We start from the raw sequence: 19115 nt of genomic DNA on the forward strand, positions 1-19115 counted from the left end.
AGTCGCGCGTATTGTAGATTTCTGTAAGCAGATTTGTGATTTTTTTTATCTCTTAGTGTTCTGTGGATGGTAATTGATTTATTCGAGTTATTAAGTTGGTATTACGAATGGCGCCCGTCTTAATTTATAACAAACCTATAAAAAAAAGGGACAATTGCTTATTTGACCCCGTTTTGAACCCTAACTACCAATTTGACCCTACTTTTCACAGTTTGCTTATTTGACCCTCCTTTTTAAAAACGAAGCCCCCGTATGACCCTGTTCTGTTAAGGGCATCTAACGGTGTTAACTGAAGCACAAAATATCTCTTTTGCCCTTACTCATTTGACCCTATTGCATGTGGGACCCACCCGTCAGTTCTCTCTTCTCCTCTTCTCCTCTCCTCCTCTCCTCTCTTCTCTCTTTTCTTCTCTTCTCTTCTCTTCTCTTCTCCTCTCCACGGATCGGCGAGAGGGCGAGCAGGCGCCGATGGGGCAGCGACTTGCGGCGACGGCATTGTTAGGGCGGCGGCGGTGGTGCTCTGAGGAGGCGGAGGGAGGAAGCGGCGGCAGCGGCTGACGAAGTGGCGAGTTGCGGTGGCAGCGCACGGAGGGGGTGAGCAGCCGCGCCGGCTCGTGGAGGGAGGAAGGAAGTGGCGGCGGCGGCAGCTAGGGGCGCGGAATGAGGGAGGTGGAGGCGGCGGCGCCGGCGCCGGCGCAGGCGGGTGGAAGGAGGGAGAAGGCGGCGGCAGCGGCCCCGACGCAGGCGCGCGGGTGGAGGGAGGAGGCGGCAGCGGCGGCCCCGGCGCAGGCGCATGGGTGGAGAGAGGAGGCGGCGCCGCCGCCGCCGGATCCGCTGACCGCAGCTCGAGCTCCACCCCTCGGACTCGCCGCTGCCACTCCTCCTCGTCGTCGTCGTCAGCAGGGCCGATGCCAGCTCGCCATCTCGCCATTCACTGCCTCTCCTGTGGTGGATCCGTGGAGGAGAGGAGAAGAACTCGCCGCCGCCACTCCTCCTCTTCGTCGTGACCAAGGCCGGCGCCGGCTTGCCGTCTCCGCCGCCCCATCAGCGCAGCCGCCGCCCCATTAGAGCACCAGCACCGCCGCAAGGAGAGAGAGAGAGTGTGTGTAGAGAGAGAAATGTGGATAGGGTTGAGGGTGGATGGATAGGGTTTCCTAAGGGTATTATGGGTATTATGAATAATAGTTGCATTTCTTTTTTTATTTTAAATAAAAACTTAACGGACTAGTGGAAACAGGGTCAAACGGGAGCTTCGTTTTTGAAAAGGAGGGTCAAATAAGCAAACTTTGAAAAGTAGGGTCAAATTGGTAGTTAGGATCCAAAACGGGGTCAAATAAGCAATAGCCCCTAAAAAAACAGTTTCATCTATCATAAGCTTGAAGGTGACCATAACACTGCTTGAAGATTACTAGTACATATGATCCATATCTAAAATCACTCACCCTTGTGTTCCACTTGTGTTTGGGGAGCCTGTTTTAATTATCAACGAGTGGTCCACTCATTTATTACATACTAACTAATAAATGGTTATGTTTTTTTAAAAAATAATGTAGATCAAATGATCAATATGTATTTCATCACTCTGCATATTACATGTTAAAATTTGACTTCTACAAGTTTAAAAAAACAACAAATTCAACTACAGATATACTCATTTATTTAGATTCTAGAGATAAATCTGGACACATATTTATCGAGATTCATCTTTAGAATTGGATTTTTTTGACAGAGAATGTATCAAATTTGACATTTACAAGTTATAACAAAAATAATAAAATAAGTTCTAAAATCTATATGTACTCTCTTCATCTTAGAAAAAAATCTATATGTTCAGAAATATCTCTAGGATTGGGTGTTTTGTTTGGGACATTTAACCAGTTAGGAGCCTTTGGGCCTGTCTAGGAGAGCTTCTAACTGCTGCAGCTTCTCCCAGAATCAAAAGCTCCCCCAAACAGTCTAGCTTTTGATTCAGATCCTGAGAAACTGTAGTTGTAGAATTCAGAAAATAAACTAGAAGCCAGAAGCTAGGAAACCCAGCTTTCCAGATTCTGAGAAGCTGGCTACCAACCAGCTGCTTCTCAGAATTTTAAACTCCACTAAACAGACGTTTTATTTCTTTTGCAAGGGTGAAGGAACAACTTACGGAAAGACACCCATCTACATTAATGATACTATTGTTTAGATTGACAGAGGTTATTAATAGCCACCCATCTAACGAGAGGTTGAAGCCCTCCTATGAATCAAGAAGAGCTTAAACATCTAAAATGGGACACACACACATCTATATCCCTATCTCCACTATTCAAAAGGTGCGTGGATGCATCGCTTGTGTTGATAATTAATGGACGAACAACACGCACGTCGATGTCGAAAGGGCGAACAGCACGACGGCCAGTAGCGGATCTACAAGTTCCCTTGACGGCTGCTGGTGTCGTAGCCTCCACAAAAAGAAGTAAATAAATTAGACAATTATTAAGTGATAATACATTGGTTAATGCGGTGGAGCCTGGGCACCTGCCTGTGGTGGCCGCCACTGAGGAACGGACGATGAGAGCAGCATGATTAGAGCAGATACAATAGTAGACTATTAGCCAATTATAAACATATTTTAATGATATGAAAGATGAAAGAGAAGAGCAGCGGTCTACAGATCTATAGCCAACTACAACACGGACTACAAGATGCAGTGTGTGTATCGCAGGTGGGACCATATATTAATAGTATAGTAAGTAAGTAACTATCTATCTATCTATCTATCTATCTATACCTATACTAATTGGGCACTTTTTAGGAGCTCTCACGTTAACCAGAAAAATCTGACCGTTGATTAGATTAATCTCATTATGATGACCGTAGATAAAAGATCTCACCTAATGGGCCAATTTCGAAGGCCCAATCAATCTGAATACCAATATCAATTATGTGATACGATCTCATCTCTTTTTTTAGGGATTCGGATCAGGTGAAATTGCTATTGTTACTGCAACTTTAGCAGTAGCACCTGATCTGACCATCCACGAAGCATCCGACGTCTACGAATCAACAACCCTTTAGTCCTCTCCATCTCCGGTGGGCTTCAAGAGTGGAGCGGTGGAGGCGGCACCAGAGCGTGGTCACCAACAAGACGGAGGTATCAGCGGGTGAGAAGGGTTCAAGGCCAGGAATTGTGCTGCTTAGCTTTGTTACTTGCCTGATGCTCGTGGTTTGGCGGTGATTTGGACTGGTAGCTAGGTGTAGGATCGAACGAGGAGGATGCGAGGTTGGCTTGGTCTGCTCGCAGGTTAATTACTGCCTTGGCGTTTGACAGTGACAGTGCAGATTATCACTTTATGGGAGTTCACAGAAGAACATCATGATGAAGCACGAAAAATAGAATCTGCTTGACCGGTTAAACACTGTCACAACAATGGTTTGTACGAAGGTCCCGTAGTTGTCAACTTGTCATGAAGTAAGAAGAAGCACCGAGCACTTCCATTGACATGGAGAAGAAAGAGAGCTCTACCGCTCAAGGAAGAAGATGACCTTTTGGGTGCTAGCTGGTGCAGTGGTGTGAGCCAGCCGTCTGATTTTTTTTGAACGGTTCAGATTGGCTACTGCCAAAGTTGCAGTCTCTATAGGGACTGCACCTGATCCCGATCCTTGTTTAGATATGATAGGTTCTCATCTATATGTACGTATATACTCTCTCGATTTTCATGTGTTCCTCGATTCATGCCACGACGGGACGAGCGTTGGGCCGGGCCGCGGCCATGTCGTCGATGTTGAGGCGTCGACCTCCTTGGAGTTCGCCTGTTGCTCGGTAACGCTCCGTGTCGAGAACCGCTTCAAAGCGCAATCAAGCAAAAAGAGAGGCAAAGATAGGACGCACATGACATCACGATCTCGATCGGGACCTATCCGACCAGTTTCTGGAGTCAGTCAAAGCTTCAATTGGTACTTTTAATTTTTAATTAGTTGGTTCTTTACATGTTCCTGATCTGAAAAGTGGTTAACATGCAGAGTATCGATCTGGATTGATAACGCTCTTCGGCGGAGATGCCACAGCATGACGTTCGTCTATGCATCTAATCTAACCTGTTTTGGTGTTGCATGGCTCATGCATGTTGGCCTGGTTTGCACATACCGCAGCGGCACAGCCATCAACCATCAGTAGACGATTATTGAGCAGCACGATCTAATGCCAAAGGGCCAGACCTTCAAGTACGAAGTAAGCACGATCTAATGTTTTTTTTTTCTAATCTTTACGTTTTGATGACTCTATGTACTGCTTGATTGTATCTCCTAAAGCTATGTTTCAATCAGCCTCATTCTTTCCACGCTAATTAATACTACAGCAAATATACCAACATCGGCTATTCACTTTTAGTTGTAATGTAAGTAAAGAGCAACACTCAGGAGTTATTTTACACTAACAACAATGTAATATGTGGAGATTAATCAAGTGCAGGCAGACAACGGCAATAGTTTCAGAATTGTTAAATCATGAAAAGATATAATCCGGACTCCAAAGTGAGTGCACCACGCTAATTATTAATTATGAATTTCAAAATGATTAAATCATTAATAATTAAAATTAAAACTAGAATCTTTGTGCAACATTTGGAATTACTGAATCATGAAAAGAAATTCAGACTCCAGACCTAATACAATTTGGTACAAATACTTATTAATTCATCTTTTTAAAAATCATGAGTATAACAATAGGACAAACTAGCAGTTACAATATTCAAATTTTGAATTGTTAAATTGAGAACCTCGAAGTACCAGAATATATATATATATATATATATATATATATATATATATATATATATATATATATATATATATATATATATATATATATATATATATATATATATATAATATATATATATATATATATATATATATATATATATATAAAATAAGAGCAATGCTACACGTACTAAATTTTTCTTACTAAACTTTTACTAACAATCATCTCAACCGTTTGATTTAAGTAGATGGAAGTTACAAAAAATCTAGATGCACTCATAGCATGACATAGCATGACACATCAGTGTTAGTAAGAATAGAAAAAGTTAGTACATATAGCCTTTTCTATATAATAACCCATGCACTTCACGGTTCGGCACCATGATAAATTGATACATAATATAAAAAAAATTCAGGTCAATAAGTTCAGGCCATTAATAGTACAAAAGATCAGTACTGATCTACATTGCACAATTTTCATCCGTAGTAGAATATCATCCAGTTAACAATGACAAAAAAACTGAGCTTTTCAAACGATATCAAAGTTCAGAACATCAAGACTAGAGAAGCAAAACTAAAACATACCTTTTTTATTAAATGCACTGGTGCTTTTTTGCAACAGAATGAATTAGGATTTTTTTTCAATAGAATGAGTAGCAAAACATACCCCCTATCCGGTATGTTTCAGATCACTGCAGTTCGTACAGTTAAATAATTAAAACTTATTGCCTATCACAATAACATTTTTAATAAACTATATATATAATTGTAAGAGTGTTGCTCTTGACACAATAAGGTTGTAAAACAACTTTATTAATTATTAATTATGTATATATGTAACTCATACCAATATAATGACTGTAGATATGTACCAAAGAATTTGTGTTAAATAAAACATCAAACTAGAAGAATTTGTGTTAAATAAAACATCAAACTAGAAGTACCAAGGATTGTTTAGTTCTAATTTTTATAGAATTTAATAATTTTAGAATTCAAAATTAATGAATATGACATCAGACCTTTAGTACTTGATTAACATAATTAAAAAAACTAAATTAATAATTACAAAACATCCAATTCCATGATCACAATTTTAATATTTATTGCATCAGGTAGTAATAGCCCGTGCAACGGGTTGGCGACTAGTTGTATGAATTGGCTATTAGATTTGCTATAGGTGAATTGGAGCTAATAATGGGCTATACTATTAAACTTATTAAACTTGCTCTTAGAGCGGCCGAATACGTTGGGCATAGTGATACGCTACGGGAAACAATTCAAAATTTCTCTACAGATTGCTCTTCATGCTTCCAGATTCGTGAGGTAGTAATAGATAGATAGATTTGTCACACGTTCGTGAGCTTAATAATCTAAACATATATTTGAACTCCAGATTAAAAAAAAACGAATTTTGAACTAGCAATTTTTCTGATATTTATATACCATTGCACCGTTTTGGTATGCGGTTTAGCTAGTTCTCGCTAAACGATCTATCACGTCCGTTTTCGTTTGATTCACCTTTTTTTCCTTTCTCCTCTTTTCTTTATTTCGTCTTCTTTCCCATCCACTATCCACCAATTGCAAGTACCCCACTAAAGTAGGATTATACTTAACCCCTAAGCAAAACCTCTGCTATAAATTTCGCCCCTCACTCACTAAGGTTTGGTCGCTCTCTTGCAGTGGCAGCGCCGCACTGCTTAGCTAGCTTTGCTCTCGTGCAGTCGTCTTCCTTCCTCTACTGGTTCTACATCTTCTACTCATCAACCAAACCCTGCAAGAGTTTTCAAGTCGTTAATTACTCTTGTTAATTAAGAGTTGTCCCCGGAGCAAATCAATCAAGTAACCAAGTAATTAATTACTTACGTTCTCTCCGAATTGATAATACTTATCGTTTTGGAGCGGTATTTTGTCTGACGGATCGGAGGTGGCTGGGTGATGGAGGAGGGGAAGCGGAAGCGGGAGGAGTACTCAGACTCCGAGCAGCGCTCGCGGTCGCGCGCGCGCAGGCGGCGGCGGCTGGCGGCGCAGGCGGCCGCGCTGCGGTCCGAGAACGGCGCCGTGGAGGTGGCCGCGCGCGAGGCCGTGGGCCGGTGCGCCGCCGTGGACGCCGAGAACGAGCTGCTCCGCGCGCGCGAGGCCGAGCTCGCCGCGCGCCTGCGTTCTCTCATCGACCTGCAGCAGGCACAGCGCATGCATGAGGCGACGCCCTCTTCGCCGCCGCCGCCGCCGCGGCCGTCGACCTCTGTCGATTTGAATCATTCGATCAAGAATAAGTAGATGGCTCAGGTTATCGATGTATCGATCGTGCCAGGGTTTGCAATTCTCATCTTGGAGGTTATTGCCACTCGCCACCCCATTTGTATGGATGATTACCGCGGTACGTAACGTAACTGCGTCTAGGGTACTGACAAAAATCAAACAAAAATTTACTAATCGAAATTTCAATTCGAACGGCGAGACCAATAGGATTGGAAACGGTGACCGATCGGGAAAAAAAATTATATATCAAGGGTGTTTGCGCAATGTGTCGATTTTATCGAGTCAAATGTTTTGAATTATCAGATATCAGGAAATTAGAAGAAAATGAAGAAACATCTACAAAAATGCGTGGGGATTTTGGATAATTATATGGAAAAATATCTCTATAACTGTAAAAGGCCACAATTATTGGCCTTTCAACACCTACCACAACGCAGCGCACGTTTCAAAAATATCGTGAGAAAGAGAAAAAATAAATTATACTTCAGGTACATGAACTTGCGTGACGGGTATGAATAAGTACAATAACGTCTTTTAAAAGCACACATTCAACATTTTACTTTTTTTTTTTTACAATTTTGAGCATCGGGGTGCTTAGATTTGGCACAAGAATAGATCCAACACCCACAACCACATTATGGAGGAGAGGGTTTGTTAGTGAGAGCCTGAGAGGACAGATGTACTCTAGTAACCCAAGCCATCCGACCCCATGATAGTGCTGCTCATCGGTCCGTTTGATCATTTGGGACCGTATATATTGAATGATAAGCGCTTTATTACCTTCTGGATTTTCATGCATTTATTCTTCTAAATACTAGAGTTTCAAAAGGATCTTTCAATGAATTTTGTTTTTTTTTCCAAAGGTCGGGACGAATCAATTAGGACGGTAGTATATTATGGTCAATATTTTTTTTATAAAGCTTAGTGTCGAAACTAGATTTCGGCAATAATAAAAGGGGTGGCTATCAAGCTGGAGAAGTGAATGGGTTTGGAGACAAAGGATTTATACAGGTTCATGCCTTCTCATTCAAGAAGTAATACCCTACTCCTGTCCGGGGATGAATCCGCCGAGTATCTTATTGATTGTATGATTTGGAGAAAATCAACACATGCCCCTAGAGGCACCCGGACCCCCCTTATATATGGGAAGGAGTCCGTGTTACAAAAGATAATCTATATCCCTAACGGAATATGCAGATACAGATAAAATACAGTCGTAACCGACTAAGTCTCAAGGTATTTCCTTGATGTACAAGTTGAGAAACAAACCCGAGATACAAATAAGATATTCTATCTATATTCGGTATCCTATATTCAGTCCAAATATCATCGCCGTGTAGATATGGGATATCCATAATCTCCACAGTAGCCCCCGAGACCTTTGCAGTCAACCATCATAGCCTTCACAAAGATAATAATCCGAGTGCTTCAAACTTTTCATGCCAAGGCCTGCCGAGTAGCGAAGACGAAGACTGTAAAGGGCGAAAAGATAAAGAATATGGTGCATCGAATAGATGCACCTAATTAGGTGTAGCCCCCAACTATGTGATTAGTTAACAAACTAAACATATAGTTGAGAACAAAATAATAGCACAATCGTGCATCATATGACAAAAGCATACACGGCGCCTAAAGAAGCATTCTTAGCCGACTGCTTTTTAGCCATAATTAAAAGGAATCCGAGTGGTTAACACTCTAAAAGGTTCACGAATGAACACACTTGACAGGCATCCGAATAGAAAACTCTAAAGATTACCCACCAAATATTATAAAAATTATGGTAATGAATAAGTCTAATAGCCTAGGCTATGACTATTTACCATAATGAAAACAGGCATATAACATACCAAGGAAATGACTATGGTAAAAACAAGTCATTCCAAGTTAACCCAGACAGCTTTTGTAGCCTAAAAAAGCTTACAAAAACAGCATAACACCTTTCTGTCGGGCACCTTTTAATTTGCATTGCAATAATTCCAAAGAATTATATGACCGCGTAAAAAGGATTTTATCAGCATTGGGCAACACTATTGTGCGCATAAATTGCCAAAGCAAAAAATGCCTAAGTCCCTAAGGAGCACAATGGGCCACGCTGTTAAAAGTACTGGGCTGAGGTACTGTTCAGGCCTAAGCCCATTCGCACCTCCGATACCCTTAACAAGAAATCCCGAGATCCAAGCGACACTTCATCTTCCCCGCCGGAACTCTCGCCATTTTCCCCACTCCCTGCTACAGTACAGAGCTGCGCCGGCAAACTAGGGTTCACCATTCCACTCGAATCCACCTTCGAAAAGTTCATCAAAATCCTTCCCGTGATCTACCGCCTCAATCCCTCACCTCTCCCTAGCCATCCCTCGAATCAAATCAGCGCATTTGGAAAAAATCAATGGCGGAAGAGAAGGAAAGCTTTGAAGGCCAATGGGCGCCATCCGACGTGACGGAGGAGAACCTGAAGGAGATGGTGGCGCACGGCGTTCTCCCTGCCAAGGAAATCATCGGGTGGCGGCCAGCGTGCGGTGAGGCTTTTCCGACCCCCGATACACACGAGGCTGTGGTCTTCTCCCATTTCTTCTATGGCGGCTTCGCTCTTCTGACCTCAAAATTTTTCCGCGGGATATTAAGCTTCTATGGAATCAGCTTGCATCACCTAAACCCAAATTCCATAGTTCACATCGCCAATTTCGTCCATGTTTGTGAAGCCTTCTTGGGAATTAAGCCCCACTTCGCTCTGTTTCGCCGAATCTTCTTTCTCAAGCCCCAACTAAACAAGAGTAAGCCATGTGTAGTCGGAGGGGCCGGATTTCAGCTGAGGGGGACTCTGAGCCAGAAGTACTTCTCTATGCCCTTTAAGACCTCAAACAAAGGGTGGCATGCAAACTGGTTTTATATTCAGAATCCTGAGCCTGCTCTTCCCGAGTACTCTTGTCTTCCTCCGGTGTACCAAGATACCTGGAACTCTCTTCCGATTGGGGATGAAGCAGCCCAAGCCTTGGAGCTGATGGATCGCATGCTAAAACTCAAAGAACAAGGCTTACAAGGAGAGCAGATTACTCGGCACTTCATCAAATGCCGATTGGCACCAATTAAAGAAAGATCCCGTACGGCATTCGAGTTTGACGGCAAGCATGATCCTAATCGTGAAGAACCAGATTCTCTGGATTTTAAAATCATGAAGGAGAGAATGTGTAAAATCTTCTCAAATGCTATTGTCGTCAGCTACTCACATCAGCTGCCAGTTGTGCCATATAACGCATTCAATCCGCCTCCGCAGGTACGTATCCGAAATCTTCAACCCATGACCAAAACATAATCTTGTCTTCATGTTGAGTTAACTAACCGTGGAGGCATCTCATTCAGGAATATGTATTGATGAAGTCTGACCCCCCAATCACTCAGCGCCGGTCTCCTCGCCAGCACACCGTTCAGGGAGGTGGAGGGCCGACAATCAGATCAGATCCGCAACCTCAAACCTCCAATCCGACTGGGCAGACAGGTTCTCGCAAGAGAAAGCTGGTGCTTAATGACGACGAAGGCGACGACGGCAACAAATCTGGGGACAAAGGCTCGCCCAATAAACTCCCAAAGCATACCACTCCCAGGAAAAAACTGGCTAGTCGTCCAAGGCCAAAGATTAGAACATCTTCCAGGTATAAACCTCTTGGTACCATTTCACTTCGACATGCTTCTCTCATGGAAATAATACTGAATATTGAAAGAACACTTTGCAGGAAACCATCCGACATAGATCCAACTGGAAAAGATCCTGATCCGACTGTGACAGAACCAAGTTCATCCAAGGATTCTGAGCCGACTGCCGAAAGCCAGCCGACTGGCGCCCATACTTCAGGTGATAAGGCCAATCCGAGTGACCAGCCTCCGACTGGAAACCAGTCGGCAGCAACTGAAACTACAACAACCCAAGAGCCCCCGACTGGAAACCAGTCGGATGTAGGTCCAGATCAAGAAACTCCCGAAGTTGAAACGCAGACGACAACTTCTCAAGGACCAGAGGCTGGTAACGACTCGATGATTGGGTCTCCAGATAAAGAACAAGGATCACCCCACGCTCAGCTAGGAACACCCTCAAGTAACTCATCTTCTCAAGTGATGCCGATTTAAATAACTTCAGCTTATTCGTCTAATATCTTGGAAATACATCAGGACCACCAGGCGATGACGAAGAAGAAATTCCTCGCATAAAGGCGGCTGATGACTCTCGTCCTCCTATCTTGCTCAAATGGTGGGACGAGAACTCATAAGCTGCCGGCATCGTCATAAATCGTCAAAAAGAAGATGAGGAAGTGTGCCAGCTGAAGAAGGCACTTGGAGAAGCCACTCGCATTGTGAATGTAAATCTTCCGGGTGACTGCCTTTGATGACTTTGTTTTCTCTTCAGCAAAACTAAACCATGAACCATCATGCAGAGAATCCATCTTCGCAATGAGGCCAAGACCGCAACTTTAGAAAAGCTGGTTCCTCATTTGGGAACTCTTGAAGCAGTTAGGGACCAGCTACACGAGGCCAAGGAGCTCGCCAAAAAGACAGAGAAGGAATTAAGGGACCGAATTGCTCAGCTCCAGGATTCAAACTTCGAGCTGAGTGGTTCATCAAAAGGTAATCTCTAGATCTGTCCCATTAATTTACGCTGTCGTAACTGTATCCTCAACCATTTGGATTTCAAACAGCGCAAGCCGCCAGGATGGCTCAAATGGAGAAACAAATTGAAGCCCTGGAAAGAGACAAGGTAGAACTGGCTGCGCAAAGGGACTCGGCCTTGAAGGAGGTTGAAGGTACTGCCAGCTGACAATCTGAACTTCTCTCTTTTTAATGCAGTAGATTTTTATCATAAATGTGTTTTGTAGACCGCAAAATCAAATCTCAAGCTCAATTTGACGTCCTGGTTGGTAAGATCAAGAGGCTTGAAGGAGCAAGAGATGAAGTCGCTAATGTCGCTACACCACTCGTCCAAGCTATGTTCCTCAATAACAGTGGTCCGAGTGCACTCGACGCAACCGAAATCTTCGACAAGCTGAGAGTTGCTCCGGATGTATATTTCAAGAATATCAAGAAAGCTGAAAGTATGGGAGCTAGCACGGCATTGGCGATGACCAAATCCTTGTACCCGAGGATTGAAATTGACGCCATTGATGGCTTTGCAGACGGGACAAGCGTAGAGGCTGCTCTTGATCTTATCAGCAATGCTCAAAATGCGGCTGACAAGATCGCAAGTGACGTCGTAGATCAATTTCGCAACACCGACCTTCAGCCGAGTAGTAATAACTCTGATGATGAAAGGACTGATTCTGACTGAGCATAAATGTAGCAAATGGAGGCATAACTTGTACAATACTGGTGTATTTATGCTGTGCTTGATAATTCTAGCCAAGTCTTTGATTTCTTAAAAGCTTTTATCAAGCTTTGTTGAGCCTAAAACCCAAAGAAGCTATTAAAAACTTTCAGTCCTCGCAGACTAAGTAGAAAAATCAAACAAGGCAATGATAGACCAAGGAAGCAAATTGAATTGATAAAAAATCACACTCCGTTATTATGATGATAGCCCCCGACAGACAACTTCAAGAAGAAAACTTGATGTTGACAGTCAAGATAGGGAAGTACAGTGATAAGCTTAAGCGTAGAAACGATGAAGATGTTCGATGTTCCAAGAGTTGTCGACGAGTGTACCGTCTTCGCGCTTGAGTCGATAGGAACCTGGCCGGGTGACTGCAGAGATGATAAATGGCCCTTCCCATAGAGGAGATAACTTGTGCCGATCTCGTGTAGTTTGAATTTTCCTCAAAACGAGGTCGCCGACTAGAAAGGCACGGGATCGAACATTGCGATTATGATAACGTCGCAACCCTTGTAAGTATCGAGCCGACTGAATCAAAGCTGCTTCGCGGACTTCTTCCAGTCGGTGCAAGTCATCCACTCGGTCCTCCTCGTAGCGTTCTTCGCGGAAATTACGAAAGCGCAAAGACTCGAATTCAACTTCACTCGGCAACATTGCTTCTGCCCCATAGACAAGGAAAAAAGGTGACTGGCCTGTGGCCCGACTGGGTGTAGTACGCAAAGACCAAAGTACTGATGGTAGCTGTTCCACCCATTTGCCGGCATAGGGTTTTAGCCGGTCAAAAACTCGCGCTTTAATCCCTTGAAGTATCATGCCATTGGCTCGCTCCACCTGTCCATTGCTCATGGGATGTGCCACTGAGGCATAGCAAATCTTAATTCCAAAGTCTTCACAAAAGTCTTTAAAAACTCCGCCAGTGAATTGTCTGCCATTATCAGTGATGATCCGATTGGGCACTCCAAATCTATGCACAATGTTGATGAAGAAGTCTCGAGCGTTATCTGCTGTGATTGTGACAACCGGTTTAGCTTCAATCCACTTGGAGAATTTGTCAATGGCCACAAAGAGGTGCGTGTAACCGCCGACTGCCTTTTTAAACGGGCCAACCATGTCGAGCCCCCAAACCACAAACGGCCAAGACAGTGGGATGGTCTGCAACTCTTGAGCTGGTAGATGAATTTGTCTGGCAAAAAACTGGCAACCTTCGCACGTGCGCACAATTTTGTCGGCGTCGGACACTGCAGTAGGCCAAAAAAAACCCTGCCGGTAAGCTTTGCCGACAATGGTGCGTGCGGCAGCATGGTTTCCGCATATCCCAGAATGTATGTCTTTCAGCAATTGTCTCCCTTCCTCTAAAGATACGCAGCGTTGCAGAATCCCTGAAGGGCTTTTCTTGTACAACTCAGCTTCATGCATAACATAAAGTTTGCTTCGTCTTGAAATCCGCTCAGCTTCATCTTTGTCTTGGGGGAGTTCTTGAGAAGTCAAGAATCGTATGAGGGGCTCTCGCCAGTCGGCTGCAACCATAGCTACGTCATGAGTGCCCGCAACTTGAGTAGTATCTTTGTGAGGTACTGTCGGCGTATAAAGGTGTTCGACGAAAACATCGGAGGGCGCCACCTCGCGCTTGGATCCAAAGTTGGCAAGTCTGTCGGCGGCTTCATTATTGTGTCGAAGAACGTGACTGAGCTCGAGTCCATCGAACTTGTCTTCCAATTTGCGTACCTCTTGTCGATATGCCATCATGTTGTCGTCAAGGCAGGACCACTCTTTCATAACTTGGTTGACGACCAGCTGTGAATCGCCTCGAACTATTAGACGCTTTATCCCTAGGGAGATCGCAATTCGCAGTCCATGAAGGAGCGCCTCATACTCGGCGACGTTGTGGGACGCCGAAAAATGTATCCAAAGCACATAGCTTAATCTTTCTCCAGTTGGGGAAATTAGAACCACTCCTGCTCCAGTGCCCGAAAGTCTTTTTGATCCGTCGAAATGCATGGTCCAGTGCTCCATCTTCTCCGCGGGGGTATCCTCCTGGCACTCGGTCCATTCGGCGACAAAATCAGCTAACGCTTGGGACTTGATTGAAATTCGGGGCTTGAATGATATGTCCAAAGACATCAACTCCAAAGCCCACTTAGCAATCCGTCCGTTTGCTTCGCGGTTGTGCAGTATATCACCGAGTGGAAATGATGTGACCACCGTTACCGAGTGACCTTGAAAGTAGTGAGATAGCTTCCTGGTAGTAATTAGAATACCATATAACAGCTTCTGAACCTGAGGGTACCTCGTTTTGGAGTCGGCTAGGACCTCGCTGACAAAGTAAATCGGTCGCTGGACTTTCTGGACATGGCCTTCTTCCTCACGCTCAACGACCAAGACTGTGCTCACAACCTGGGAGGTGGCTGATACATACAGCAACAACGGCTCCTGCGGGTGTGGTGAGGCTAAGACCGGTGGCTCGGTGAGGAGTTTCTTAAAATCTTCGAAGGCCTTCTGTGCTTCGGGTCCCCATTGGAAATCATCTGTTTTCTTCAGTAGCTTAAAGAAGGGCATCCCCCGCTCGCCAAGTCTTGAAACAAATCGACTGAGCGCCGCCATGCATCCAGTCAGCTTCTGAACATCTTTCTGGGTACTTGGCGGTTTCATGTTGAGGATAGCAGTAACTTTCTCCGGGTTGGCTTGGATACCCCTATGAGACACCATAAAACCAAGCAGCTTCCCTGACGGTACTCCGAAGGTGCACTTTTCAGGGTTTAATTTCATCCTGAAAGCGCGGATGCTCGCGAAGGTTTCTTCTAGATCCGAGATTAAATCATCCTTTTGTTTGGTCTTGACGACTACATCATCCACATAGGCTTCAACGTTGCGGCCGATCTGCGTTGAGAAGCATCTCTGGATCATACGTTGATAAGTTGCTCCTGCGTTTTTTAGTCCGAACGGCATGGTGACATAGCAGTATGCTCCAAAGGGCGTGATGAATGAAGTCTTCAAGCAGTCGGATTCCTTCAGTCGGATCTGATGATACCCCGAGTAGCAATCCAAAAAACTGAGAAGCTCATAGCCGGCGGTCGAGTCGACTACCTGGTCAATGCGAGGCAACCCAAAAGGATCTTTAGGGCAAGACTTGTTGAGGTCAGTATAATCAACACACATGCGCCATTGCCCCGTTTTCTTCCGAACTAGAACCGGGTTTGCCAGCCAGTCGGGATGATGGACTTCTTTGATGAAGCCTGCCGCTAACAGCTTGGTTAATTCCTCCTTGATCGCGTCCTTCCTGTCTTGTGCGAATCGGCGGAGTCGTTGTTTGATAGGCTTGGCATCTTCTTTGACATGTAAGGAGTGCTCAATCACCTCTCTAGGAATACCGGGCATATCAGATGATTTCCACGCAAAGATATCTTTATTGTTCTGAAGAAAGGTGATGAGCGCGCTTTCCTATTTACAATCTAACTCGGCGCCTATTACAGCAGTTTTAGTAGGATTAGAAGGATCTAGGGGAATCTTCTTAGTCTTGGCTTCGCTTTCTCCACTTTTTGAAGTCTTGGTAGCGGGCACTTCTTCTTCGCTCGCCGTGGCTGCAGCCAGTCGGATATCCTCTCGGGCAGACGCCATCTCGCGGGTTTGGGCCATGTCGCAACTCTCCTTGTCGCATGTGACGGCTTGCTTGATGTCGCTCCGTAGGGATAGGACTCCTCGGGGACCAGGCATCTTCATCATCATGTAAGTGTAGTGCGGGACGGCCATGAACTTGGCTAACGCCGGGCATCCGAGTATGGCATGGTATGCTGTCTCGAAATCGGCGACTTCAAAGCTGATATTCTCTGTGCGGAAGTTTTCCCGAGTGCCAAAAGTGACCGGGAGGGTGATCTGGCCGAGTGGAGTTGCGGATAATCCTGGAATTACTCCGTGAAAAGGCGCATTGCTTGGTTTTAGCTCGGAGCGAGGAATCTGCATATCATCCAAGGTCTTGGCGAAGAGGATATTGAGTGCACTGCCACCGTCGATGAGGGTTCTGCGAAGCTTGACATTACGGACCACTGGGTCTAGTACCAGGGGGTACCGCCCCGGGTGGACCACTCGGTCAGGATGATCCGAGCGGTCAAACTTGATTGCAATCTCTGACCATCGAAGATATTGGGGCGTGTCGGGCTGAACAGCATTGATCTCCCGTTTGGTCAACTTTTGCTTCCTTTTAGACTCATAAGCCAGGGGGCCGCCGAAGATATGGTTGAGCTCCTTGCGGTGGTCTTGAAATCCTACCGGGGTGTCGCCGTCGTCCTTCTTCCTCGACGTGCTTTGTTCTTCGTCGGAGTTCTTCCGTGTAGTCTTGGTGTATTGCTCCGCGAATTGCTTGTAGACGAAATAATCTTTGGCCACGTGGTTGGAGTTAGGATGGTGCGGGCATTGGGAGTTCATGATCTTGTCGAACGTGTTGACGCGCGAACGCTGTCGAGAAGAGTGAATGGCGGTTGCAACAAGTTCCTCAGGCTTACGCTTGCGGTCCTTATGATTGTTACTTCCACCTCCTCCCGTAGCCGGCGTATCCTTTTTTGGCTTCCAACTGGGACCCGACTGCTTTGATGCGGTGACGGCGTCTTCGGCTTTGGCGTACTCGTTGGCTTTTTCAAACATAAGTTTGACTGTCGTGGGAGGTTTACGCCCGAACTTGCCGACCAATTCTTCGTGGCGAATCCCTTTGGTGAATGCGGCGATGATAACGTCGTCGGTGATTGTCGCGTCCCAAATCGACTCTAAAATACATCCTTGAAATTGTGCAAAGAATAATTAAAATTCATGTGAAAGCCTCCAACAATTAAAATGTGCAAAGATAAAAGTCAAATGAGGCTTGGAGGATTTTTGTATATTTCCTAAAAGCCTAAAATGCGTAAATAAATTTTAGTGGAATTTTCAGAGCACAAATAATAATTGAAAAGAAATGAACAAAGTTAAAAAGGTTTATAAAAAGAAAAACCCTAAAAGAAGTCTTCTTTCCCCCCCTTCCTTTCTTGGGCCGGCTCGGCCCACTTCTCTCCCTCTCTCTCCTCTCCCCCGCGGCCCATCGGCTCCTCCCCGCGCGAGCGCCGCTGACAGGCGGGCCCGCCCGCCCCCCTCGCTGACGGGTGGGGCCCACCTGTCATCGCCTTCCTCCCGCCGCTCCCGCCGCTCGCCCGTGCCCTAGCGCCGCCGCCGCCGCGGATTCCGCCGCATCCCGCCGTCCCCGCGCGCCATAATGAGGGGGGAATCATTCCCCGCGATTCCCTCTCCCGTTTCCCCTGTTTTTCCCTCTCTCTCTCCCTCGGATTCGTCCGGATTCCTTCCCGAAACCCTCGCCGGCGCAATCAATGGCGGCCGAGATCTCCGCGCCCGTTTCCTCCCTCTCCGGCCACGCTCTCCTCCTCCCGGTGCTATTTAAACGTCCCCCGTGCTCTTCTCCTCCGTTTCCGCCACTCGCCGCTCACTCTCCCCGTCGGAATCGAGCCCGCACCGTCGCACCTCCTCTCCGCCGTCGCCGCCGTGCTCCGGTTCGCCACCGCCGTCGCTCCGGACTTCCTCCCCACTCGGCGTCACCTCCTTCGGCTTCGCCGCGCCGTCGTCGACCTCGTCCGCGCCTCCGTTTCGCCCGCCGACCGTCGGAGCACCGTCGTCCTCGCCGTCCCGAACCGCGCCGCCGCCTTCTTCCGTTTCGGCCGCCGTTCCCGTCGTCGCCGTCGACCGGGGTGAGCCGAAGACCGCTCCATTCGCTTCCCCCTTCCCTCCTCTCTCCCGGGTGCCGCTCCGCCGCGCCGGTGGTCGCCGGCGGTGACCATCGGGGCGCGGGCGCGTCCCCCTCCCGTCGGCCGTGCCGGCGAGGCCGCCTTCGGGCGCGCCCTCGCGGCTGCCAAGTGGGCCCGGCCGTCAGCCGCCCGTGCCCGCGGGTGCGGCTGACGCGTGGGACCCACGGCGCCGGCCGCCGCCAGCCGCGTGCACCCGGTCCACCGTGGACCGAGAGGCTGACGCGTGGGCCCCACTCCCGTGGACCCGGTCCGCGCGCCCTCTCTCCCGGCTGACGCAATAAATGAGATTTTTAATTAAAATTTAAATGAAGAAATTCGTAAATATCCATTTAAAGAGCATATAAACTTCAAATGGCCATATCTTGGCCATTTGAACTCGGAATTGGACCGTTCAAGTCTCTAATTTTTCCTTAAGAAGTCAAGAACCCATTTTTGTGCTTTGTTTCTGCTGTTATGTGGAGTTTATTAGAGTAAAAGCCTTTTCTTTTCCGTTGGTCGTGTAGACGCTGTAGCTTCGGAAGATCCGCTCTTCGTGGAAGTCGAAGCCGTCGGTTGGGAAAGCGAGCAAGGCAAGTCACATCATCTTTGAACATATTGAATCCCAGTTTGTAAAATTATGTTGATTTAAATTATTGCATTATCGCTTTATTTAAATTCCCGCGTTATCACTGTTTTATTTAGCCATGCCTATTTACCTTTGTTATGACCATATTATTATTGTTATTGTTATTATTATTACCTTGTTCACCCTAGATTAAACAAAACCTCAACTAGTGGACACTCTACTCGTGGTATCCCTAGTTTAAATTTAGGTAGATGCTTCGCAATTTAATTAGGTAACATTAGGTGGTTTTATAACTTTAGACTTGGGAAATATTCATATCACCTGGACACTATGGAATTGTTGGATTATTGTGGAATTGGCTTCACACCGCCCCCTCTATTCAAAATCCCCAAAAGTGGTTTTAGGCTGGGCTCGGGGTGCATGGTTT

General features: G+C 45.9%; 1 protein-coding gene across 1 annotated transcript; it reads left to right on the top strand.

Moving 5' to 3' along the window:
- The first annotated feature begins 6672 nt into the window (after positions 1-6672).
- On the top strand, positions 6673-7014 carry LOC107278562 (ocs element-binding factor 1). Its single transcript, XM_015780332.3, has one exon. It carries the CDS (start codon positions 6673-6675, stop codon positions 7012-7014), a length of 342 nt encoding a protein of 113 aa, XP_015635818.1.
- The last annotated feature ends 12101 nt before the right edge of the window (positions 7015-19115 follow it).

This window comes from Oryza sativa, chromosome 1 (genome assembly GCF_034140825.1).
Source record: "Oryza sativa Japonica Group chromosome 1, ASM3414082v1".
Lineage (NCBI taxonomy): Eukaryota > Viridiplantae > Streptophyta > Magnoliopsida > Poales > Poaceae > Oryza > Oryza sativa.

Coding starts and splice junctions, on each gene's coding strand:
- LOC107278562 (XM_015780332.3), top strand. CDS start 6,673: ATGGAGGAGGGGAAGCGGAAGCGGGAGGAGTACTCAGACTCCGAGCAG.